Source organism: Macaca nemestrina, chromosome 14 (genome assembly GCF_043159975.1).
Source record: "Macaca nemestrina isolate mMacNem1 chromosome 14, mMacNem.hap1, whole genome shotgun sequence".
In the NCBI taxonomy this organism is placed as follows: Eukaryota; Metazoa; Chordata; class Mammalia; order Primates; family Cercopithecidae; genus Macaca; species Macaca nemestrina.
The window spans coordinates 77,901,169-77,928,647 of NC_092138.1; the positions used below are offsets into that span (position 1 = coordinate 77,901,169).

A 27,479-nucleotide genomic window follows, 5' to 3' on the forward strand; every position below is an offset into this window, starting at 1 on the left:
CAGGGGCAATGGCTCATGCTTGTAATCCTAGCATTTTGGGAGGCTAAAGTGGGAGGATCTCTTGAGGCCAGGAGTTCAAGACTGCAGTGAGCTATGATCATGCCACTGCCCTCCAGCCTAGGTGACAGAGCAAGATGCTGTCTCAAAAAAAAAAAAAAAAAAAGCTGATAGGATAAGGATATAAAGAAAATAGTATTTTTACAGCTGTACAATGTTTGTATTATAAGCTGTTACCAAACAGTTAAAAAAATTAGAAGTTCATAAAGTTACAGCAAGCTAATTTATTATTGAAAAAGGAAACACTTTAAATTTAGTGTAGCCTAGGTGTGCAGTGTTTATATATAAAGTCTATAGTAGTGTACAGTAACACTCTAGACTCTCACATTCACACACCAGTCACTCATTGATTCACCCAGAGCATTTTCCAGTCCTGAAAGCTCCATTCATAATAAGCACCCTATACAGGTGTGCCATTTTAAATCTTTTACACCACTTTTTTAACCATACCTTTTCTATGTTTAGATACACAAGTACTTAGCGTTGTGTTACAATTATCTACAGTACTCAGTACAGTAACATGCTGTGCAGGTTTGTAGCCCAGGAGCAGTACACTATATCATGTAGCCTAGGTGTGTAGTAGGCTATACCATGTAGGGTGTAATATATTACATTCTATGATGTTTGTACAACAACGGAATCGCCTAATGACACACTTCTCAGAATAAATTTCTTTTTTTTTTTTTTTTTTTTTTTTTTGAGACGGAGTCTCGCTCTGTCGCCCAGGCTGGAGTGCAATGGCGGGATCTCGGCTCACTGCAAGCTCCGCCTCCCGGGTTTACGCCATTCTCCTGCCTCAGCCTCCCGAGTAGCTGGGACTACAGGCGCCCGCCACCTCGCCCGGCTAGTTTTTTTTGTATTTTTTTAGTAGAGACGGGGTTTCACCGCTTTAGCCAGGATGGTCTCGATCTCCTGACCTTGTGATCCGCCCGTCTCGGCCTCCCAAAGTGCTGGGATTACAGGCTTGAGCCACCGCGCCCGGCTAAATTTCTTCATTAAGTGACGCATGACTGTATTTGCGGAAACATATTCTTTTTTTTTTTTGAGACAGAGTCTCGCTCTGTCACCCAGGCTGGAGTGCTGTGGTGCTATCTCAGCTCACTGCAACCTCTGCCTCCCAGGTTCAAGTGATTATTGTGCCTCAGCCTCCCAAGTAGCTGGGACTACAGGCACGTGACATCATGACTGGCTAACTTTGGTATTTTTAGTAGAGATGGGGTTTCACTATATTGCCCAGGCTGGTCTCGAACTCCTGAGCTCGGATCCACCCATCTCGGCCTCCCAAAATGCTGTGATTACAAGTGTGAGCCACTGCACCCGCCTGGGAAAATATATTCTTTTATATGTCTAGAAAGTTTCTAAGAACTCAAAGCAATGCTTACTTCTAGGGAGGTGGGAGGAGGACTTTCATTTTCAACCAATCCCTCCCTTTCTACATTGGTTTTTTTTTTCCTTTTGCCACAAGTAAAAAAAAAAAAAAACTTTTTTTTTTTTTTGCATTCACTAATATATGGAAAGGCATCTCTCTCCTTGTTTTTCTGCAGACAATAATAGTTGTAGCAGGAAGCTTTTAATATTATAACTGTACAGCACATTTCAGGTTTTTAAATATTTTCACATTTTCTTATAACTGTTGTAAATTATAACTAAAATGACCTTACCATGTTTTCAAACAACATGTACAGATCATCCACATTGTGCTAGTTACGTCAGATAACAAGATGCACAGGACTGACTCAGCCCCTGTCTTGTGGAGTCTACAACTGAGTTAGGAGTCAGTCAGCATCCACTACTGAGCACCTACTGTTTTCTAGTCTCTGTTGTAGGTGAAAACAGTCGTGAATATAGGAGTGAGTGTCTCTCCCTAAAAAGCAAGTGGTTTGCCTAGAAAAAAGGCTTAGGCCAGGTGCGGACGCTTATGCCTGTAATCCCAGCACTTTGGGAGGCCAAGAGGTCAGTAGTTCGAGACCAGCCTGGCCAATATGGTGAAACCCCATCTCTACTAAAAATACAAAATTAGCCAGGCATGGTGGCACGCACCTGTAATCCTAACTACTTGGGAGGCTGAGGCTGGAGAATTGCTTGAACCTGGGAGGCAGAGGTTGCAGTGAGTCGAGATTGCGCCACTGCACTCCAGAGTGAGACTCCATCTCAAAAAAAAAAAAGAGAAAAAGGTTTAATACATGTTTAATGTATATTATTAAATTTGTTGGAGAAGTCTTCTCTAAAAAAGTAAAATATGAATTGGAACCTGAAGTTGAAAAGGAGTTAGCCATTCCAAGATCTGGGAAGACAGAGTTTCAAGCTGAAGGAACCTCAAGTGCAAAGGCCCTGAGGCTAGAAACAGCTTAGCCTGTTTGAGGGCTGAGAGGGAAATGGATGACAGTGAATGAGCGGGTGAGAGAAGGAAAGAGATGAGGTCAGAGAAATTGGTAGGAGTCAGATCACGTGGGCTCTCCAAGGCCATGTAAAGAGTTTGACTTTTATTCTAAAATGTAGATATTAAGCATAGATACGACATGCTCTGATTTATGGGTTTAAAAGGCCACTCTGGCTGCTGGGGAGGCTGTTGGGGGTAGAGTGGAAGTGGAGAGACCAGGTGGGACGCAGGTGAAGGATAATGATGGATTAGCTTAGGACTGTAGAAGTAGAAACGGTGGAAAAAAGGTTGACTTGGGGATATACTTTGGAGAATAAGGTTGACAGGGCTTGATAATGAATTGCATGTGGTGGCTGGGAGTGGGTGAGGGAGGGAAGACAGTTATCACGGATGAAGACCAGATTTTTGGTCTGAGCACCTGGGTAGATTGTGAGGCCATAAACTAAGATGGGGGAAAACTGGGAGAGGAGCAGTTTGCAGCAGGGAAGGAGGTCCAAAGAGAAATCAATTGTTCTATTTCACCATATTAAGTTTCAAAGGCTTGTTACATATTCAGGTGAAGATATTGCTTAGGCAATTGGCTAACTCTATAGCTAAGGGGAGAGGTCCAGGCTGAAGGTATTTCAAAACAAGGGCCAAGATGAAACCACCTGATGACTACGAGTAGCTATAGGAAGAGAGAAGGCAGAAGATTGCATGTTTAACTACTACGAAGCGAGTTATGTGCCGTGAAAGGGGAAATACCAGGTTATTGGAGGGAGAAGCTGGTCAAGGAAAGTTTCTTGGAAACATTAAACCCAAGCTCTTAGAAGCCACTGAAAACCAGGCAGTGACACTGTATTAGTGAGGATGCTGTCCCAGAGAATTTGTAATTGGTCGTAGAGCTAGTGGCCTGACTAGAACTGTGTTTTACACTTGAACTAAATCAAATGTGCCACAGGCACATTTAAAACAGGAGATTATTTATAATATTATTATATTTATTATAATAAACTCCTGTTTATTATAAAACAGAGGAGAAGAGCTGGGGGTGATGGCTCACATGTAATCCCAGCACTTTGTGACACCGAAGCAGGAGGAATTACTTGAGCCCAGGAGTTCAAGACCAGCCCTGGCAACATAGGGAGAACATATCTGTACAAAAAAAAATAAAATATCAGCTGGGAAGCAGTGGTGTGTGTCTGTGGTCCCAGCTACTCAAAAGACTGAGGTGGAAGGATCTCTTGAGCTCGGGAGGTTGAGGCTGCAGTGAGCTGTGTTTGTGCTACTGCACTCCAGCCTGGATGACAGTGTATCCCCCTCCTTTAAAACAAAAAAAGAGGGGAATAGTGCCACACCCTGGGATACAGGCTCTGGAGTCATTCTGTCTGAGGTCACATTCTGGATTTGCCATTTACTACCGGCTGGGTGATTCCAGGTGCATTACTCAACATCTCTGTACTTCAGTTTTCTATCTGTAAACGCATTTTCTACTAATAGCTAACGGTTTACAGACTGTTTATCATGATCCTGGTACTAAGATTTTACATACAGGGCCGGGGGCGGTGTCTCACGCCTGTCATCCCAGCACTTTGGGAGGCTGAGGCGGGCGGATCACGAGGTCAGGAGATCGAGACCATCCTGGCTAACACGGTGAAACCCCGTCTCTACTAAAAATACAAAAAATTAGCCGGGCGTGGTGGTGGGCGCCTGTAGTCCCAGCTACTCGGGAGGCTGAGGCAGGAAAATGGCGTGAACCCGGGAGGTGGAGCTTGCAGTGAGCAGAGATTACTCCAACGCACTCCAGCCTGGGCGACAGAGCGACACTCCGCCTCAAAAAAAAAAAAAAAAAAAAGATTTTACATGCAATATTCAACTCCCCCCTCCAATAATCAATGAGTGACATTATTATTTTCATTTTACTGCTGAGGATCCGGAAGCACATTCACCCATTCCACAAATATTTACTGTGCACCTGCAATGTGCCAGGCATGTTCATGGGGAAACACAGCAAAATCTTTGCCTCTATGCAGCTTCAGTCTGGGGTTTACAGGAAAAGGAGAAAGATGATAAACAAGAGATATGTACATTACACGGTAATTAAAAGGGGATACCTGCTATACAAGAAAAACAGAGCAGGATAAGACAGATAGGAAGTTGCGATTTTAAGTAAGGCAGCCAGAGCAGACCTCACCAAGAAGGCAACATCTGAGCAAGGATGTTAAGGAGGGGAGCCGGGACAAGTGCAAAGGAAGGCCCTGAGGTGGGGGCAGCCTAGAATCCACCAGTGGGGAGAGTAAGGCGACTCGGAGAAAGGCGAGGGACTAATACATCCGTTCTAATAACTCTGACTTTAACTCGGAGCTAGATGGGGAAACACTGGACAGTTCTACCCCGAGGTGTGACAGAACTTGACATTCGTTTTAAATCGGTCCATCTGTTTAGGCCCAAGGACCCAAGGCTAGTGAGAGAAAACAAAATTTGAAAGGGGGCAGTCCGGCTCAGTAGTCTGTGCTGTCGGGATTAAAGAATCAGTCGACACCCCCAGGGCTGAGCCCCGCAGCGAGCGCCCCCCAGGTGCTGGCCCCTAACTGTGGTTACCGCCATCCTTTCACTTAAACTCCGCCCCGATTACTCCCCCGCTCCAGGGCTCGGCATCCACTCTGCCGGGTCTCCACGTAGCGCTTCCCGGGCTACATATTGCGTAACTTCGGCAGTCGGGCGGAGTCTGCAGACGCGGAGAGGCGGCGGGCGGAGAGAACGCTCCAGCAATAGTCGCTAGGAGGAAACCCCTAGAGCCCCTGCCGCCCACGGAACGCGCCTGCGCAATCCGGGTCCAGGCCGCCAACATTCCAGAGCCGCCTTCCGCCCCGCCCCCAATTCCGGGGCGGAGTCGTCTGCCGCGCCTGCGCAAAGCGTCGCTGCACCCCCACGCCTGCGCGCTCCGCCCGCCCGGCCCCATCCCCCCAGGTTTTTCGCGTGGGGGAGGGGGCACGTCTCGGCGAGTCACGATGATGGCGGTCACCGTCCTGTGGTGAGCTAGCGGATTCCCTGCTTGTCTCGCCGAGCCCCTTGCGCCTCCTGCAGACTCAGTGGCTGGCGCTCGGCGCGTGAGGAAGCACGGCGGCCCGAGCTCGCGGGGAAGGCCGCAGTCGCGGAGGCAGCGGCGCGGTCCGGGGCACGGGCTGGGGGAGAGGCCGCTCCGCTGGGCGAATGTGACAAACCCCCACCCCCACCGCCTTCCTCCCCAGAGCGCGAGGAGCGCGGGCGACCCCGGGGCCCCGCCAGGCCACAGACCCCGCCCAGCGGCCAGCACCCGGCGCAGGCCCGGCAGCAGAGCTGCGCGGCGGCACCATGCAGGTCACCCTGAAGACCCTCCAGCAGCAGACCTTCAAGATAGACATCGACCCCGAGGAGACGGTATGCGCGCGGGCCGGGGGCAGGGGCGGCCGCGTGCGGGCCGCGGGGAGCGCCAGGAGCTCGCGGGGCTGGGCGGCGCGCTCCAGCGGGGGAAGCCCCGGAGGGCGCGTTGAGGGCCCTGAGTCCCGGTGCCGGCCTTGGCCCTGGCGGCGTACAGCGGAGCCAACTCTCCTGGCTTGGCCACGGGCTTTGTGGCAGGAGAAAGGGGAAGCAGTGGCCGGACGCCGAAGGCCTGGTGGCAGATGGCGTGGAGCGCACGCCCGCGGGCCTGGGCCTAGGAGCTCGTGCTAGCGGGGCCGGAGGGGGATGGGGAGGTCCAGGCAGTCTCGGCAGTGGGGCCTGGCTTTCTGGTGTGGGTGCACAGGTGGGGGAGGGAGATGTAGGCGTCGCCACTACCCATGTGTGGACCTGGTTAGGCGCTTAGGTCCCAGAGTTGGTAACCCGAGAAGATGAGCCTTAAAAAAAAAGTATCAGGTTCCGTTTGCCGCCGAGTGAGAGGTGAGTAGTGGTGAAAATGAATTTACCCCTTTCCCCACAGAATTGTTAACCCTTTTATTTGCAAATGAATCGTTCTGCTCCCTTCCTCCCGCCACCAAACCCACACCCTTGCGTAGATTGCACTTTGAGGCCTCTTTAGTGTTGGTTTTAGCGTTAGAACCCTTCAGATCCATCCAGGCTCAAACTAAACCTCAGATTTAACGGGTTTTCTGCATTAGAAATCTTGGAATTGTAGGAGTTGGAACCCTGCACCCACCCTCCCCCGATCCCCCAAACAGTAGCGGTTCAAGGGGGAAAAAAGAAAAAACAACTTTGGATCCCTTCTGCAGTTAAAGCCTTAAACATTTCAGAAGTCCACATTATACATTTTTCTGTATTTGTGACTGCATAAAGAGACACTGTTGAGGTCAGTACAACTTTATGCCAAGAAGCTAAAAACGCCGTGTGAATTTACTGCTTATGTTCGGGAATACACCGCAAAGATTGTCATAATACTAAGTTTAAACCAGCAGCTTTCTGCCCAACTCTATTTTTAAAAGTAGTTGATTCTATTTTGGGTGGAGATCAGGGGCTTTGGTGTTAATTAAGTAGACCTGAGTTCCATTTGTGGTTTTGTAACTTATTTGCTATGACCTTGGGCAAATTACGCTATCTTAGTTTCATCTTCTGTATAATAGGGATAATACCTGCCTTGCAGAGATGTGAAGATTAAATGGTATGTGTTTACTTGGTGGTCAGTAAGTGGAATCGATTATTTAAACAATGGATTCCTTTAAGTGGAGATACAATGTTACGTTTTACTTACCTCATTTAATCTTAAGTTTTGTACATCTTTAATTTTTTAAAAAACAACCTTTTTGGGATTTTGGTACAAAATTACTTGATTTCAGAATATATGTAGGTGTATGCTGTGTGATTAACTTCTTAAAGGAACAGTAGATCTCAATTATACATGAGAAACTTTTCAGTGTCCTCAGAAGTAATTGACAACACCCTGTGGACTGACAGCACTAATAGAATCAGATTCCTCTTGAGTATTTCTTTACTGCTTAATGTGTATTAATAAGTTGAAGGGTGAAAGTTAAAATGGAGTTTGATGATTTCAGACAAACTATGTAAAATGCCTATTGGTTCTTTGACTTTGGTTCTTTGTGGTAACAAATGTTGGTGCCACAGTAACTTAATCGGCTTATAATACTCAGTTAATTTCAGAATTATTGAAACCTAAAGAAAGATTGTGGCTTTTTGGTAAATATTTGTGGGTGTATTGAAGTTATGCAGTGACTCTTTCAACAGCTCCACTGAAGTATTTATGTTCTGTAGGGTTTGTTTAGCGTTTTAGGCACTTTACACATGCAGTGTTAACTGAGAGTCAATGCTGTACCTGTGTTTATATAAATTCTTAACTATTTTTGCTGTTTTCCAGTTTATCTTCAAGGAAAAGTAATATGTTACACTTCGGGAAGTATATTTTTGAGAAGCCCATTGTTAGGGAGTGGCTTCTACAGCTTTTGCTGCTATTTACATAAATAAATATAATTTTGTTTCTATTAGTATAAAAAAACTAATACTGTTAGTCTGGGGCACGAAATTAAAGCATTTTCCCTGGGATATATGGAACGTTTGCATTTAATGACTTGTCAGTTTTTATTTTAATTACTTTAGGAAATAGTTTTCATGACAACATTTTCAATTCTATATTTGTAATGTGTTTTATTTAATATTTGTTTTTGATACAACACTTTAGAGTTCCAGTAAGAAATACACAAAGAAAATTGTATTTAATAGAGCAACACTAAGTGTTCTGTTTGTAAGTTGTTGTGAGAACTAGGTAACCAAGGATATTAGAAATAGATCTAAAATAAAGACAAGATTGGATCTTATTGAGACCTGTATTTTGGTCGACTCAGAGATTTGTCCTTGTTTAAGAAGGAACCAAGGAAATTAAGTGACTTACGTAGCCAGTATAGAAGCTCTTGTGAGCTTGAGATGAGCATGAGCAAAAATGGAAGAAAGGACTGTGCGACAAGGGGAATCATGGGAGTGATTCATTTGTTGAACAAGTAAATGTTTAGTGAGCTTTGCTGGCAGGACTGGAGGAGTACAGGGACCTGTAGAATGTGACCTGGGGCTTCTGGGAGCCTTATTGACTTAGTCAAATCTCAGTAGCTATAGAGTAGGGGATATACACATTGGAAAAAGCAAGATAATTTCTTTTAAGGTGTTTTTATTTGCCCTAGTTTTAACAAAACTTTCTTAGACTTATTAGGCATTTTGTACCATTTACTTGACTATTACCGTGATACATGACATGACCACTACCTTTAATGTTAACCTTTACAAAGGTCTTTGTTTTTACAATTGTAATGCAAACCGTCTTACAAAATATTCAAACAATACAGAAACAAAATGAGAAGGTGTTATGTGTGGGGTAGGGAGATCATTGCTAGGAGATGTTCTTCATTGTGTGCTTTTTTTTTTTTTTTTACTGTAAAAATTGTGGGAGACATTTAAGTAGCCTACATATTAAAGCATTTTGAGATGTCTAATAGACCACTGCTTCTCTGAAATTTTTTAAAATTCTGAAGTTTAGGCTGGGCGCGGTGGCTCGTGCCTGTAATCCCAGCACTTTGGGAGGCCGAGGCGGGCAGATCACAAGGTCAGGAGATTGAGACCATCCTGGCTAACGCAGTGAAACCTCGGCTCTACTAAAAAAATACAAAAAATTAGCCAGGTGTGGTGGCATGCTCCTCCCAAGTAGTCCCAGCTACTTGGGAGACTGAGGCAGGAGAATCGCTTGAATCCTGGAGGCAGAGGTTGCAGTGAGCTGAGATTGCGACATTGCACTGCAGCCTGGGCGACAAAGCGAGACTCTGTCTCAAAAAAAAAAAAGGCCGGGCGCGGTGGCTCAAGCCTGTAATCCCAGCACTTTGGGAGGCCGAGACGGGCGGATCACGAGGTCAGGAGTTCGAGACCATCCTGGCTAACACGGTGAAACCCCGTCTCTACTAAAAAATACAGAAAACTAGCCGGGCGAGGTGGCGGGCGCCTATAGTCCCGGCTACTCGGGAGGCTGAGGCAGGAGAATGGCGTAAAAACCCGGGAGGCAGAGCTTGCAGTGAGCTGAGATCCGGCCACTGCACTCCAGCCTGGGCGACACAGCGAGACTCCGTCTCAAAAAAAAAAAAAAAAAAAAAAAAAAAAAAAAAAAAAATTTTTTTTTGAAGTTTAATGGTGTCGTGGACATTTAGAGGGAAATGGAATAGTTTTTAAGCTCAGTTTTGTAGTCACTTAGTTTTTTATGTTACTGTTGCTTGAAGCCATTAAGAAAGGTAGATTTAAGAATAAACCTTTTGAGATAAAAAATACAGTGCAGTATTTTATTGCATCACTGAAATGGTGACAAGAAAGAGTATGTGGTATACAAATTAATCCTGCAGTCTAACTCTTGACACTGTTTGCTTTGAAGAACTAAAAACAAAACTCAGTAAATTTGAGATGAGACTTTAAATGCAGAAGCTGAAATGTGATTGGATTACTATATAAGTGACATTAAAATTCTACATATACATTGGATGTGTTTGCTAAGAGAATTGTAAAGATATCATTGTTTTAATATCTGTAAATAGCATATTAGTATGCTGTGAAGAATTACCTAATTTTGTGGTTTATCTCTATAATGTGGTTATTATAAAATACTACTTTACCCAGCACTTTGGGAGGCCGAGGCGGGTGGATCACCTGAGGTCAGGAGTTCAAGACCAGCCTGACCAACATGGTGAAACCTGGTCTCTACTAAAAATAGAAAATTAGCTGGGCGTGGTGATGCATGCCTGTAATCCCAGCCACTTGGGAGGCTGAGGCAGGAGAGTCGCTTGAACCCAGCAGGAGGAGGTTGCCGTGAGCTGAGATGGCGCCAAATACTTTATCCTATTTCAACTTTCTGCATAGCACTTACACCATTACCTGGTTCTTAAAATTTGTTTTTTGACAGTTTTATCCCACTAGAATGCACATACCATCACAGCAGGGCCTGACATCTAGTAAGTACACAGAAAGTATTTATTAAATAAATAAATCAACATGCAAACACACTACATTGGGGGAGCTCACCTTCGGCTCTGGGGCTCAAGTGATTCTGCTGCCTCAGCCTCCCAAGTAGCTGGGACTAGAGGTGTGCCTCATCACACGTGGTTAATTTCTTTGTATTTTTAGTAGACATGGGGTTTCACCATGTTGCCCTGGGTGGTCTCGAACTCCTGAATTCAGGAAATCTGGGTGACTACTTTTAAATTTACTAGTCACTGAAGGCCTTTCTGAATAAGGTGACATTTAAGCTGAGAGCTGAGTAAAAATGAGCACTTGAGATGAGGAGAGTGTTTTCTGTAGGGAACTGCTAGGGCAAAGACCTTTAAGAATGTGTTTTGGGAACTAAAAAAGCCTGCATTGCTAAGGTGATGGATAAGAGATAAGAGAGTGAGTTAGGCAAGTGGCCAGAGCATTGTAGGCTAGGGGTTTTCAGGCTAAAATTGGAAACATTTACAAGCAGAACAGAAATCTTTGTTTATTTATCTCTGTCTCTCTTTTCTCTCTCTTTTTCCCTCCCTCTCTTCCTTTCTCCCTTCCTCCCTTCCGTCTCTTTTCCTCTCCTTCCCTCCTTCCTTCCTTTCCTCCCTTCCTTCCCCACTCCCTCCTTTCCCTCCCTTACTTCCCTTCCTTTTTCGACAAGGTCTTGCCCTGTCATCCAGGCTAGAGTACTGTGGCATGATCATAGCTCACTGCAGCCCCAAACTCCTGGGTTCAAGTGATCCTCCACCCTAAGCCTTCCCCAGTAGCTGGGACTATGGGGGCATGCCACCACTCCCAGCTAATTTTTAGTTTTTGTAGAGATGGGGTCTTGATGTTTTGCCCAGGCTGGTCTCCAACTTCTAGCCTCAAGTGATCCTCCTGCCTCAGCCTCCTAAAGTGTTGGGATGACAGGCACAAGCCCGCATACCCAGCCGGGAAATATTTCTTTTAGGATTTTTAAAGGTTACTTTGATGCTGTGGGGTGGGCAAGAGTGAAAAGCAGAGACATCAGTTAGGGGGCTTGTGCAGTAGTTTTAAGTAATTGAAGCTTGAACCAGGGCAGTAGCAGTGGAGATGTAGAGGATTTGGAGATGTAGAGCAGAGGAGATGGAATTAGGATATGTTTTGAGAGGTACAGTTGGCTGTACCACTTGCTGTGTGACCTCAGGCAAGTTACTCAGTATGTGCCTTTTGGTCCTCTGCTGTAAAATGAGAATACTAGTATAAAAGTACTAAATTATTGGTATATGAGTTTTGAAATAATATTAACAGTGCTTGGTAATGTGGTCCGACTTTCCCTCCATTGTTCTTGCTTAGAAAGCCTCAAATATGATTAAATTCAACTCAGTGTTTGTACTTGCACCTGAGTGGCCAGAGATGCACCTGTTGCCACATTGACTTGTCTCGCTTAAATTTATGAACATTAAGGAACTTAAATTCATGAGCAGTAAGGAACACTAAGACACACGAAGGAACCTTAATTGGGTCCTTAGTGTGCAGCACCTGACAGTCTTACAGTTTACTAGTCACTCTTCCACTGCCACAGGATGCTTTCATATCATCTACCTTCCTTATTTTCATTTGACAACCCTAGTCTTTATTTGATGGAGAATTTAGAAATAATCGAGACAGAATGTCTACAAGGTCCTACCATAGCTACCTACCTGCTAGCCTCCTCTTACTGTAGATAGTTCTGAATTGTGGATGGTGCTATCTAAGGCAGGTCCTTCCACTTTTCCACTATACTTCATCCCCTGTCATGTGTGAAGGACATCACTCCATCAGATCTTCTTTTCTCTTCATCACTGATTTTTCCCATTTCTAGGGTATACAATTTTTCCCCATCCTAATGATACAGTCCCTCATCTCCACATCCCTCTGCTGCCCTATTTCCCTGCTTCTCAAGAAAATTCAGGAGTATCTCTTAATTCTGTTTACTTTTTTCCACATCTTGCTCTTTTCGGATCTACCATACTGTTCCTAAAAGGGAGTCCTCACAACTTTGTACTTGTGCTTCATCCTTAAGCACAATACTTTTAAAAAAATCTTTCTCCTCATTATTAAAATGGGAGTAATAATAATTGAACTGCTTTCCTAATGGTTGTGAAAATCAGGTGAGATCATGGGCATGGAAATATTTAGTGAATTGTGAAATTAGAAATAAGTTTTGCAGTTTTTAAACAACCTGCTTTCATCAGTTTTTATTTTGATCATTTCACTATCCTTTCTTTAAAAGGTTTGTATGAATGAGATATTCTCATTCTCTTAGATTGACATAATCAGCAATTTTGAACAGTGTGTAAAAGCAATGAACAAGGTCCTGCTGTGATAGATGCCATATAGGATTCCGGTTAATTTCTGAAAGAAATTTGCTGAATTTAACCCTACTGTGGCACAGTGAATCCTGCCAAAGGACACTACACCATCTGTTCCCTATAAGTTCAGATAAATAAATGTCTTTTGTAGTGTCACGAACGCTAATCTTACAACTGAATTAGCCTTATAAACCTTTTAAACATTATATAAACTTACTTCAGCAGAGCAGGTAGACCAGCTACAAATGACTGATAATACATGAGCAGATCCTAGAGGCTTAAACGGGTAGATAAAATTGTTTTCACCCATTATTCCCCACACACTTCTGGTTGAATTAGGTAGGCACCTTGTTTTTGCTGGTGCACTGGAGAGATCTATTCTTTGCTTATATAGAAACTTACAGGTATTTTGGGAATTCTGCTTACTCAATTTTCAAATTCCTGTGTTTCTTTTAATCTTGTTGAAATCATACTCTTAGGAATATATTTTAGAATAGATTAAACTGGCATGTATTGGCTGACTTAAGAGCCTAAGTACCGTTTTACATGGTATTTAGGCTCATTTCTGTGGGACAAATGGGTTTTGAATTTCAAATAATTTATTTAAAATAATAGCCTTTTGGATCATAACCCCAGTTTGAGGATTGCCTTTGTTATAGTGCCTGCCTCTTGTCGTATAATTCATTTTATGTTACCAGTTATTGTTTCTGTTGTAAAAATCTCCTTTACTAAATTATTTTATTGCTAGGGTCCAGTGAGGAGATTTTTCCTGTTTGTACTGAAGTCAGCTGACATTTTTAAAATCAAATTTGTATTTGTAGAATTATCAGGAACCTACCTTGGTACAGAAATTCCCCAGGAAGTACTCTGGTCCGTGTACCAGTTTCTCAAGTGGAAGGAGATCAACCAAAGAACCAAAAAAGAAAAAGCATTGCCTGTAGTGTAAACATAAGAAATCCTTTAGTAAACATATTTGGCTTTGGGAATCTCCTTTATTTTGCTAATTGCTGATTGCCAAAATTTAATTGCTATTACTGTTTTTTAATTAGTCCGTGTACTATTAGAACTGCCTTAGACCTTTTTCTTTTAAATGAAGTCTCTCTTTTTCTGTTTGAAAGTCCAGTTTTCCCTGAATTACTCAAATAATTCAGGCTCGTTGTAGTAAATATAGTAAAATGTGATTGGCTTCTAGTCTTTTTTAAAAATATATTTACACATAATACATGAACACAGCTACACCGTTTAAAAAAATTAATTGCTTAGCAACTAGCTTTTTTCCCTCAAAGATAGTTATAAATATTTCATTCGTTTATATTGCATAGTGTTCAAATGAATGTATGTACATTAATTTATTTTACCACTTCTCCTTTGTGGATGTTTAGGGTTGTTTTCAGTTTGTAGTATTGCAAACAGCATTGTAGTGCACATACTTTGTACCTTTGTCTTTGAAGTAGTTACATAAGCACCTCTAGCATTGATTTCTAGATGTGGAATTATTTGGTCAAAGTGTGTCAGATTGCCTTAAAAAATTCCTGGTCAGGCTGGGAGCAGTGGCTCACGCCTGTAATCCCAGTACTTTGGGAGGCTGAGGTGGGCGGATCATGAGGTCAGGAGTTCGAGACCATTCCGACCGACATGGTGAAACCCTGTCTCTACTAAAAATACAAAAAATTAGCTGGGCTTGGTGGCGCACACCTGTAGTCCCAGCTACTTGGGAGGCTGAGGCAGGAGAGTCACTTGAACCTGGGAGGTGGAGGTTGCAGTGAGCCGAGATTGCACCACTGCACTCCAGCCTGGTGACCGAGTGAGACTCTGTCTCAAAAAAAAAAAAAAAAAAATGGCTGATCAGTGCTTACAAACATTATTTGTTATTTATAAATACTGTCTTCCATATGAGTAGCCAGGATTCAAATTTAGGGACTCTGCCTCTAGAACCTATGTGTTTAACCTTTCTATTTCATCTGCCTTAGTGTACCCATCAGAAAAAGGATAATAGTATCTACCTGTGTACTAGTTACCCTATTACTGCATAACAGATTACCCTAAAATGTAATTAAAACAGTAAATACTTACTATTTCATAGTTTCTGTGAGTCAGGAATTCAGGGGTATTTTAGCTCTGTGGTTCTTATTCAGAGTCTCAGGAAGTTGCATTTAAGGGCTTCATTCTGTACGTTAAAGGCTTGACTGGCTGGAGGGTTCCCACTGCAAGTGACTTCCTCACATGGTTAACAACTTGGTGATGGTTATTGACTGGAGGCCTCAGATCCTCCCCATATGGGCCTCTCCCCAGGATGCCTGAGTGTCCTCATGACATTGTGGCTGGCTTCTCCCAGTGTGAGTGATCCAAGAGAGCAAAATAGAAACAATGGCTTTTATGTATAAACCAGCCTCAGAAGTCACACTTTTACTTCAGCAGTATCTTACTGTTCTTGTGAACTAGCCATAATTCAGTGTGTGAAGGGTATGTACGAAGACTTGAATGCCAAGAGATGGGAGTCATTGGGGGCCATCTTGGATGTTGGCTACTACAACCTCATAGAGATGTAGTACAGATTAAAAGAGTTAATTATTGTGAGGCTCTTAGTACACTGCCTGGCATATGGCAGGTACATAGCCTACATTAGCTTTTATTCAATGTTATATTTCAGGGCTACCCATTAAAACTTTACACCATTATTTTTACTGTATGTAGTTATAACAGTAATAAGGAACAACATAGTTACAGAAGTAAGAAAAGTAATACTGTAACATTGAGCAAGCTGTTATATGGAATATGCAGTTGCTGACCTAATTAACAATCAGTAGCCTAGAAATCTTATGCAAAGTGCTGTGTAAGAAGATTGACATGGCAGCTCATTATACTATCATAGGAACATGATTTACGAGATATTATTTTGATGTCTCATGCATGACCTAAATTTGTCAAATGAAAATGACTACTTTTTTTAAGAGACAGAGTCTTGCTGTGTTGCTCAGGCTGGAGTACACTGACAAGATTATATCTCACTCCAACCTTGAACTCCTGGGCTCAGTCAGTCCTTTATCTCAGCCTCCTGAGGTAACTGGGACTACAAGCAGGCACCACAGCACCCGTCTAATTAAAAACAATTTTTTTTGAGATGGTGGCTCACTATGTTGACCAGGCTGACCTCGAACTATTGGGATAACGGGGGAAAGGACTACTTTTAATGGTTGTTGGCCTGAACTAAAATAGTGCCATTGCCACAGAGATGCACAGTAGTGCTCACATTAGGAAATAATTAAATGGTAAGTTTAGCTTTGTGGCTTTGTGGTGGCACTTTTTTTGAGATGGGGTCTCGCTCTGTCGCCCATACTGGAGTGCAGTGGCGCGATCTCGGCTCACTGCAAGCTCCGCCTCCCGGGTTCATGCCATTCTCCTGCTTCAGCCTCCCGAGTAGCTGGGACTACAGGCGCCCACCATGTGGTGGCACTTTTAAATACACTATTATGATTGTCTTCCTTTGCAGGAAAAAGGAAAAACCATGCCCATCATGTTGAATATTATATTGAGTACGTTTTTATTTTAAAATGCACAATTTTATAAGAGATAATTAAGTAGCTAGAAAAAAATGTTTGATTTCTTGAATGTTAACCATGGCTTTGTCTCTAGTGGAATTGATGATAAACCACCATTATTTATATAGCGGGATATGCGGCACAATGAAAGTTCTAGCCCTGGTTATGTACTGGGACTGTGGTGCTCACGTTTATATTCACTCTGTCGAGATGGCTTACTGGAATGGGAGCGTTGGCGTGGGGCTCAGCTCAGTTAAAGGAGTCATAATTGCATCTATTGTGGGCCATATCCTTTCCAAGAGAAACCTGTGCTGAGTTCTACCTCTTCCTTTGAAGCATCCAGAAAGAAGGCAGTCTTTCTTGCTAATCTGTTTTAAAGTATGCCCAATTAGATTGGGTTAGGGATGATTAAAACAAAGTAATTTAGATACAGTTCTTCCACAGATACATTATGGTTTAAATGCCTCTAGGACATCGTGTGAAGGTGTTCAGTAGAGAGTTAAGTGTGTATAAATGAAGGTCAGGGAGAGACAGCTGGGCTAGAAATACAGGTGACATCTGCATAGTTATTAAAACTAGGAGTAGACACGATGGATTATCCTGGAAGTCTTAAGTAACACTTAAAGGGCTGGCCAGGGAGGAGGATTTCGTGAAGCAGTGAACGGAGAGATAGGAAAACCAAAAGTATGACATCCTGGAAGCCAAAGGATGGTAGTATATAAAGGAGGGACAAGTCAGTACTGTCACACGTGACAAGAGGAAGATAGGAGAGGATTAAGAAGTGTCTTATTATGATGTTGCAGAATTCAGTGATACGGGTAAAGAGCAGTGTTAATGGAATGGCCAGTGGTGGGAGTGGGGAGGCGGGGGGCGGCACTACCAGAGAAAATAAGAAGCAGAATGAGAATAAATTTCATGTTTTTGTTTATCAGCACAATATTGCTCTCTTTTGAGTAGTTGGTTTTGGATTATGAGTAAGTGAAGACAGTGGTGTGTGTTTAAGTTTTTGAAGAATTAGATTAAGAGGGGAGAGAGAGTGAGTCTAGGAGGAGATGAGATTGTTAAGTGTTTGTTTTTAAAATGATAAAGAATTAGGTCTGAGTGTGAATGGAAGTGAACTGAGCGAAGAGAGGCTGAAAAGGCTGGGGGAGATAGGCAATATAATGAATTTAGTAAGATACTGAAAAATACTTGGAGGCGAACCAGAGGACAGGTGGAAAGAATTAGGTTTGAAAGAAAGAGATTCTTCTTTCATTTAATAGGTGAGAAGGAGATGTAGGTGGGTCTTGATGGAGATGTAGGTGGGTCTGGATGGAAATGTAGGTGGGTCTGGATGCGACAAAGTTAAACAGAAAGTTGAAAATAAGTTCCTCTATCTTTTTTTAATAAGGTAGAAAGTGGTCACCTGCAGAGAGTATGAGAGGATGCTGGGAATCAGATTTAGAGTAGAATGCAGATTTAAGATATTCTTTTGGAGGATGGAGAATAGGGCTAACCAGGGGGAACAGAAGATTTAGTGTATCCTTTTCTCCACTAGCATTTAGAAAACTAGGTATAAATGTAGATAGGCAGTCTCTTAGGTAAAAGTTGAGACTTGTTAGCTAAGCAAGGTTAGGACAATGAGACACTACAGAGTGGTTGGAGTAAATTTTAGAGGTTGAGTACTGACAGAAACAGATGGTGTTAGTCCAAATACAGAATTCTGTGTGTCAGAAGCAGCCAAAAGACAAGGAAGTTTTTGATATTAGAAAGAACGTGATAAGAGCAGTGACAGTGTTGTCTAAGCAAAATAGAGCTGATAGTGAAGATCAAAATGAAAGTAGAAACTCTAGGGATCAAGTCTTACGGAGGTTCAAGAGCAAGTGTAGTGAACAGTTACTAAGAGCTGGTAGGAACCGGAGATTGGTCACTTATAATTTTAAACATAGAGTGGTTTGTAGATGATAGAATTCAGCCTGTGTTCTATGAGTATAGATTGGATTGTAAGTAAAGATCACTGTTTTGTTCAAGGTAAGGAACAATGCCAGAATTTCAGACAGGTCAGTGAACCTGGTTCCAAAGTCTTGGGCTGTTATTTTCTTTGAAGTGATACTGTTGGGTCAAATCCCCGTGCCTTCCCCCACTACCTTAAAAATGTTGAAGCATCTTGGCATGTTGCCCTCAAAAAATTTGATCATTTGATACTTTAATTCTTATTCTGAGAATGTATTTCTTCACTTTCAATGCCAAGAATTATTCAAACCAGTCTTTCCAGTGTGGTAGTCTATTGGATTAATAACATGAGGCATCATTTATGTGTTTGTTTACTAATGAAGTTGAGCTTTTCTGTGCTGTGACTGTAATTGTGAATTGCCTGCCCTGTCATTTGTCCAATTTTTTTTATTAGTGCACGAATAGTTTTGTGCCTTGTTTCTCTTTTTTTTTTTTCTTTCTTGAGACAGTCTTGTTCTGTTACCCGGGCTGGAGTGCAGCGGCGTGATCTTTACTCACTGCAGCCTCAGCCTCCCGAGTAGCTGGGATTACAGGCATGCGCCACCATGCCCAGTTAATTTTTGTATTTTTAGTGGAGACAGGGTTTCGCTATGTTGGCCAGGCTGGTCTTGCGCTCCTGGCCTCAAATGATCCACCCGCTTCAGCCTTCCAGAGTGTTGGGATTACAGGCGTGAGCCATTGCACCCAGCTGCCTTTTCTCTTTTTTAATTGCTTTTTTTTTTTTTTTTTTTTGAGATGGAGTCTTGCTCTGTTGCCAGGCTGGAGTGCAGTGGCACAATTTCGTCTCACAGCAACCTCTGGCTCCCTGGTTCAATTGATACCCCTTTCTCAGCCTCCCGAGTAGCTGGGACTACAAGTGCGCGCCACCACGCCTGGCTGATTTTTGTATTTTAGTACAGATGGGGTTTCGCCGTGTTGGCCAGGATGATTTCGATCTCTTAACCTTGTGATCTGCCCATCTCGGCCTCCCAAAGTTCTGGAATTACAGGCATGAGCCACTGCGCCAGGCCTCTTAATTTCTTTTATTATTATTTATTTTTATTTGTCCTTTTTTTTGTTTGAGTTGCATGTTTAGCCTGTTAATTTTTCTTCTTTGTTGAATAAACATTTTTAGTGTTTAGTCTACAATTACTTCTTTAGCCAAATCATATAGGTGTTTTGTATGGACCCCCCATTGCTATGTTCTTAATATTCTGTGTTTGTTTTGTTTTGTATTTGAGACTGAGTCTTGCTCCTGTCGTCCAGGCTGGAGTGCAGTGATATGATCTTGGCTCACTGCATCCTCTGCCTCCTGGGATTCAAGCAATTCTCCTGCCTCAGACTCCCAAGTAGCTGGGATTACAGGTGGCAGCCACCATGCCCGGCTAATTTTTGTGTTTTTAGTAGACATGGGGTTTCACAGTGTTGGCCAGGCTGGTCTTGAATCCAACCTTAGGTGATCCGTCTGCCTTGGCCTCCCAAAGTATGGGATTACAGGCATGAGCCACTGTGCGCAACCTTAATATTTTTTAATCAATTTTGATTTCTTTGAAGCAAAAGTTATTTAGTAGTAAATTACTAAAGGGCCTTTCTGTTTTGGTCCAGCTTTTCTTAATTTATGGTGCTGGTTTTTTTTTTTCCTTTTGTCCTCTCCTCTCATTTTTGATATAAAAGCTAGAGAGTCCTGTTATTTAGGCTTTTTGAAATATGAAATATTTAAGTCTTACTTCATTGAAACCTGTCAAGAATGAGATATTCCTGCATGTTTATTTTCTTTTATTTGTTCCTTCATATGTGTCTTTTTTTCTTTACATATGTCTATGCTCTGTTCATTCATTCATTGAGCACAGGATAATGGAGCACCCACTCCATGCCAAGCCACTGTGTATTGTTCTGAGAACTGGGTTCATGCATAGAGCTACACTTGATCTGTAATTTATTGTAGTTTTCCTAAATAATCACCCTTGCAAATATTGTATCTTGTCTTTATAAACAAAATTTGAAAAGAAATTTACCATTCACCACTGAGTGCTCCACCCATGCTCTGCCATCAGTTAGTTGACTTGGGAAGTCTTTTAGCATGTAGGATAGCAGTCCTCAAATGACTTGGTTTCAAAACTTGTTTACATTTTTAAATAAGTTATTGAGGGCTGGGATTACAGGCATGTACCACTATGCTCGGCTAATTTTTTTTTTTAATTTTTTATTTTTTGCATTTTAGTAGAGACAGGGTTTCATCATGTTGGCCAGGCTGATCTCAAACTCCTGGCCTCAGGTGATCCTCCCACCTCAGCCTCCCAAAGTGCTGGGATTACAGGCATGAGCCACTGTGCCTGACCCAATGTACTTACTTTTTTTTTTTTTTTTGAGACGGAGTCTCGCTCTGTCGCCCAGGCTGGAGTGCAGTGGCCGGATCTCAGCTCACTGCAAACTCCGCCTCCCGGGTTCGGGCCATTCTGCTGTCTCAGCCTCCTGAGTAGCTGGGACTACAGGCGCCCGCCACCTCGCCCGGCTAGTTTTTTGTATTTTTTAGTAGAGATGGGGTTTCACCGTGTTAGCCAGGATGGTCTCGATCTCCTGACCTAGTGATCCGCCCGTCTCGGCCTCCCAAAGTGCTGGGATTACAGGCTTGAGCCACCGCGCCCGGCCTGTACTTACATTTATTAATGTTTACCATGTTAGAAATTAAAACAAATTTTATTAATGTTCATTTAAAAACAGATATAATAAATTTTTTTTGCAAAAAACTAACTATGTGCCAAAATAACAGTAACAACGAAGCACTGAGAAGACTGACACTGTTTTACTTTTTTTGCAAATCTGATGTTTGGCTTTAAAAAAATTTTACTTGTGTTTCACCTTTGAAATGAGGAACAGTGGAAAATAGTGAATTGGGGTTTTTGTGATGGATTTCTACTTTGGGGAACATCAGAATAGCAATAATGCTACCGATCCATTTCAGGAAGATCAGTACAGCAAGAATGGTTTATATGGTATTTGCAAAATACTTTTTGGAGTCATAAGGGATGGTAACCTCTTTATTTCCGTCTCCTCGTCTATAAAATTGAGTGGGTGACATTTCCTTTTGTCCCAGAGTTTTGAGGATTGTGTGAAATTGTATGTTAACATTTGAAGCTAAATAAGCTTTTTTAATCTTTGAAGTACACACCGTCACTTTTTAATTGTAGAAGAGAAACTTGTATTTGTATCCCTTTCTGTCTAAAACTCAGAGAACTGTCAACTTAGATAATTTTCAAGAAGTATTCTGGGAAATTGAAGGAATTTGAATTTTTCTCCTTGGTTCTTGTGTCTTTAAAGTAATGAAAGTAGTTCTATAAAGGCAAATGAGAAAGCCATCTCTGCCTTTTTTTACTCCTTTGCCTCCGTACTTAACAGGTTAAGAAGTCCATTGACTCGTTTTTCTAAATACTGTATAATGAGCCTAATTGTCACACAATTTTAGGAAATGAAGAGACTCTAAAGGTCATGGATTCCAGCTCCTCTTATAGATGAAACTGATTCTGAGAGAAGCTAAGCTGCTTGTTTAAGAGCATTGAAGTTGTTTGGTGGTTTTCAGCCTGGGCTGAACTTTGGAACCACCTGTAAAGCTTTTTAAAAATACTGATGTCAAGGTCCCACCCTCAGAGATTATGTTTTAATTGGTGTTTGTAAAGCACCCATGGTGATTGTAATGAAGCATAAAACTTAACATGAATTATTTGCCTTTTAGCATTCACAATTTAACCTTTAACATTGAAGTATTCTTCTTGTTGATGAGACTATTTTATTTCTGAGACTTTTTAGGTGATCGAGCTTTACTTTCTTGCTCCGTGGGAAATAAATCCATAAACATTATATAAATCAAAACTTTGATGTTGAAAACTTTATTTTAAATTATCAAGTCAACTAGTACATTTTTAAAAATCTGTATCAGATGGTGTTAAAGTTTATGCCTATCATAACTAATAATATGAGTTAATATTGAATCTTTTTTGATACAAATTGGAAAAACGATCTTTGAGGTTTTGGAAGCATTAATAATTATGTATATAATTTTTGTCTTCCATTATTTATTCAGATTCTGGATTGTCATTTTTTGTTTAGACTTTTTCCAAAACAGATCTTTATTTTTCCTATAGGTGAAAGCACTGAAAGAGAAGATTGAATCTGAAAAGGGGAAAGATGCCTTTCCAGTAGCAGGTCAAAAATTAATTTATGCAGGTATGAATTAAATATTAAAATTAACATGCCATGTCTTGATTATTCTTTTAGTTTTAGAAATGTTATCTTACATATTGTAGTATATTCAAATTGTCAGAAAAATGGTTGTACAAATAAAAGCAGTGAAAGAGCAGTTGTTTGAATCTAATGTTGATATTCAATCTTCTCTTTATTCACATTTGCCCTATGTATTTTTCCATCAAACGGTATTTTGTTTCATCTTTTGTAAGCATCATGTAACTGGCTTTTGTGTTTTTAATGAAACTGAGCTTTTTTAAAAAATTTAATTGAAACCATTTATACTGATTGTGTTATTATTACTCTGTTTGGAATCATTCCTGTAAAATTAAGTTTTAACCAAAACCGACTGAAGAATACCAAAAAAACACATCACACAGAAAGACGTCGACAGGAAGAAAAGGGGATTATGTAAAGAATTCTTAGAAATCAATAAGGAAAGGATGACCAATAAAGCAACAAAGGATAAGAGTAGGAATTATAGATTTAACTAGCCTCACTAATAACCAGGAAAATGTATATTAAAAATACACTTGATATCCAAATTTAGTAGAGAAAATGGTTTCGTTGTAGATGTTAGTAAGGTGGGTGTTTGATCGCCCATGGAGTCTTCTATTTTTCTGAATAGTGTTTCCTAAAGTGAGACCGCCTGGCGGAAATGCTAACACGGTGATTCAGTCCTATTATTTTTATAGATCTGAGTTCAGAAGCCTAAAGAAGCAGACATAAAATTCCAATTTCCAGTTTCTTGTTTTGGCCTGTTTTCTCATTCCTATCCATATTCCTTTCTGTCTTAATGTTAGCAGCTTTTGATTCAATAGCTTTTTAAAGGTGGAAAACTAAATTCATGGACCAGGAAACATCAGGGAGTCCTACTTACCTAATATGTGACCTTCAGCATGATCACAGTCTTTTGTACTTCTTTGTGCATTTCTGAGTTCTGTAGCATCTTGCCCTTTCTTGTGTATCATGTCGTTTTCTGAAGTGCTTTTAGTATCTTGCTTTGATAGTGTTAGAACATTTCTGATTTATCAGATAATCGGTATTTTGGGGAGCAGGAAATTTGTTTCTCTCCCCTTCGTATCAGAAAAGAATATAGGTTATTTTCCAGAGGACCCCTGTGCAATCAGAGTATTGGATTTTCTTTATCTTCATGGTCTCCTCCTTTTCAGGGTCTCTTTCGTATTTTCTTGCCCAGTAAGTCCTTTATATAATGAAGTAATACATTTGTAAAAATTGATTGTCATTCTATATACACTATATAAGTTTGACATCTTTCAGTTAAATGCGTATGCCTTTTAATTTTGTTTATTTTGAGAGAGAGTCTTGCTGTCACCCAGGCTGGCGTGCAGTGGTGTGATTATAGCTTGCTGTATCCTTGAACTCCTGGGCTCAAGTGATCCTCCTGCCTCAGCCTCCCAAGTAGCTAGGACCATAGGCATGTGCCACAGTGCCTGGCTAATTTTGAATTATTTTTTTTTTTATAAACAGGGTTTTGCTATGTTGCCCAGGCTGGTCTCAAACTCCTGGCCTCAAGCTGTATTCCCTCCTCAGCCTTCCAAAGGGTTGGGATTACAGGCGTGAGCCACCATACCCTGCCACTTAGGAATTGTTTTATTTTTATCTCGATTGATTGGTTTTTTCTTGGGGAAAAGTACTGACTGATAGAATTTATGTTGGTGATTCATATTTTAATATTTCTGAAATAATCATATTTTAAGTAGAAAGTTGTTTTAACTTATGTGTAAGAGAAAGATTATGCCTTAAATGATTTTTTTTTTCTCTTAACGTATTAGGCAAAATCCTCAATGATGATACTGCTCTCAAAGAATACAAAATTGATGAGAAAAACTTTGTGGTGGTTATGGTGACCAAAGTAAGTTTCAACTTCATTCTGTGTATGTTTATGCATGTAAGTCTTTTTAAAAATGATGACCCCAAGTCCACACAACGGACACAGTTTATACACATCCATAGTGGTGTGCACTTTACTATGAAGCTTTTTAAGAATTTACCTTAAGTGAAACATAAAGTTATTAATGGTTTACATTATTATACATTAAACTATAATTTAATATAGTTTTAATAAAATTTTATGTAAATTGAAACAATTGAAACACTGATAGGAAGAAAAAATTAATATTCAGATTATGTAAAGAATTCTTAGAAATCAGTGAGGAAAGGATGACCAATAAAGCAAAAAGGATAAGAGTAGGAATTATAGATTTAACTAGCCTCACTAACCAGGAAAATGTATCTAAAAATACACTTGATATCCAAATTTAAAATGTTAAAATTATTTTTGCTAGAGTAGTGAAATCATTTATTATATAATTCTTTTAAAATATCTTTATAAATGGAATAAATGTTTATTCTGTAGATTTCATAAGTTTGTCTTAAATAGACTTGCTAAATTATGTACTAGTCCTAACAAATTCCTCAAGGCAGAAAAGGCATGAAAGCTTATTATTACAGTGATATTTCTTAGTGAAAGAATATGTTTTTAGAAACTAAAAAAGGGAAAAGGCAACTAAAGAAATGATAGAATGATTTTTGTGAGGAAGTTTTAAACAGATACTTTCTTGTGATTTAGTAGGCTGCAATGTGTTTGGAACAATTTATGAAAGTAAATTTAAAGCAGAGAATGAACATGGATTTTTTTAAGAGACTATATACTTGTTTAAAGATAATAATGCAGTGTAGAATTAAGAGACAAATGGAGAAGTGGTACTCATGACATTCATTTTTAGGATTGGATTGTCATAATCTTAGAAAGAACAGTGTTACTTGTAGCAATGAAAATAAGTTTAAATCACTAATTGAAACCACTTCATCAAAGGCCAAAAGTGGAATAAATGTGGGTTTTTTCTCAAAGTCACAAAATAATTAATAGTAATAGAAAATAGAGTTGAAATAAATTTTAATTACCACATCCTTTTATACCGGGAAACAAGCAGCTAAATAATTTACATGTGTTGAACTTGAACATTTTTTAATTTGTTAAGAACCATATTGATTTTGCTATACTTAAGAACTTAACTCACTATATGTTAAGCTTTAAAAACAGAGAAGCAGAATCGTAAGGAAACCTTGTATCATCTAGGTTTTTTATTCAACTATGGTAAAATATAATAACAAACTTCCAGTTTAATCATTTTAAGTGTACAGTTCAATAACATTATAGTTACATTGTTTTGCTGCTATCACATACATCATATGAGTGGAATCCTATGGTATTTGTCTTTTTGTGACTGGCTTATTTCACTTAGCATAATGTTATCGAGGTTCATCTATCTATGTTATAGCATGTGCCATAATTTGCTGAATACTATTGTATTTTCCCATCTAGTTTTAGCATACATAGTACATAATGGAAAATGTGATAGCCACACATTTTTAAATATGTTTTCTTACTGGTCTTAGTTTCTTTTAATATTACAGTAATCCTATTTAGAACACAAGAATTAAGCAGAAAAAGTCTCAAAGGGTGCGTGTATTTGAGGAATAGATACTTGAAAACTGTTACTATATTACATACAATTCTTTTGTTTTTCCTTCAAGTCTTTTATTCCTAATATTACATAGGATTCTAATGATATTTATGACTGTTTTATTTTGAAGTTAATAGTAGAGGACAACTATAAGAAGGAAGGGAATGCTGCTACAGTAAGGCATTTATGGAAGCACTGAGAAATGACCTTATTAATACAAAGAAGGGAAAGGAAAAAGCTATTAAGATCAAAAGCAAGAATAAAAACTAAAAAGCAGAGAGGGACTTGGTACTGTTTAGAATAAAGAATAAATAGCTGTTCTTGGCAGTAGGAACCTTGAAGATAAGTCATTTTGCAATATTATTTTGATAACAGATAATTGAGAATATTAAATGAGTATACCACATTTAAAAGTACATTTTTATCTAGATTGGTTATTACAAAGTTTTGGTGCTTAAAACTCTGAATTTTCACGTTTGTGAAGCTCCAGTCTATCCAGAATAACTGACGATCCAGAATGACCTGAGGATTTCAGCTCATTGAAGTTTTAGAACGTTAATAATCTGCAGAATATTATATTGGCTGTTAAGAAAATTAAGCTAAATAGGAAAAGGGAGTAATGCTAGTATTTTTTAAAAGCCTATCACCTTTCACTAACCTTTTTTTTCCTAATGTCTTCTTTATTAAATCAAAAAGACACAAGGCAGCTCAGCTTATTGGTTTTAGAGTTTGTTTATGCTTGTGGCAGATTTTGTTGAATTTAAGTCCTGTCTTCCACCAAAATATCTACCTTTGGTCCTTGGGAAAGTTATGAACTAAACAGGTAGCATTGACAGGCCTTAGGAGAAAGCTAAAACTCATGTAGTATGATTTTTACACATGTACAGTTGACCCTTGAACGCCACTGAGCTTAGAAGTGCCAGCCTCTCCCCTACAGTCAGAAATCTGCATATACCTTTTGACTTGCCCAAAACTTACCTACTAATAGCCTACTCTTGACCAGAAGCCTTACTGATAAACAGTGGATTAATACATGTTTTGTATGTTACATGTATAATATACTGTATTAAAGTAAGCTAGAGAAACTATTACTAAGAAAATCATGGCCAGGTATGGCGGCTGATGCCTGTAATCCCAGCACCTTGGGAGACCGAGGTGAGCGAATTGCTTGAGCTCAGGAGTTGGAGATCAGTCTGGGTAACATGGTGAAACCTTGTCTCTACAAAAAAAAAAAAAAAAAAAAATACAAACATTTAGCGGGGAGTGGTAGTGTGAGCTTGTAGTCCCAGCTACATGGTGGTGGGGGCGGGGGCAGTGACTGAGGCTGGAGCCTTGAGAGGTTGAGGCTGCAAGGAGCTGTTATCACACCACTGCACTCCAGTCTGGGCTCCAGATAGAGTGAGACCCTCTCTCAAAACAAAGAAAATCACAAGAGAGAATATTTTTGGTGTTCATTAAGTGCAAGTGGATCATCATGAAGGTCTTCATCCTTGTCTTCACACTAACTAGGCTGAGAAAGAGG

The 27,479-nt window shown here is 40.5% G+C and overlaps 1 protein-coding gene across 3 annotated transcripts in view; it reads left to right on the forward strand.

Moving 5' to 3' along the window:
* Positions 1-5,382: 5,382 nt before the first annotated feature.
* The window catches only part of LOC105481036 (RAD23 homolog B, nucleotide excision repair protein), a 46,467-nt gene continuing 24,370 nt past the window's right edge, over positions 5,383-27,479 (forward strand). The window contains exons 1-3 of one of the 3 annotated variants that reach the window (XM_011740286.2): positions 5,383-5,836; positions 22,367-22,448; positions 24,263-24,342. In XM_011740286.2, the coding sequence (XP_011738588.1) occupies positions 5,771-5,836; positions 22,367-22,448; positions 24,263-24,342 (228 nt within the window). In that variant the 5' untranslated portion in view covers positions 5,383-5,770. Of the gene's footprint in view, positions 5,837-6,857; positions 7,050-22,366; positions 22,449-24,262; positions 24,343-27,479 lie in introns of those variants that run through there. The other 2 variants (XM_011740287.2, XM_071078114.1) reach the window with 2 other exon arrangements.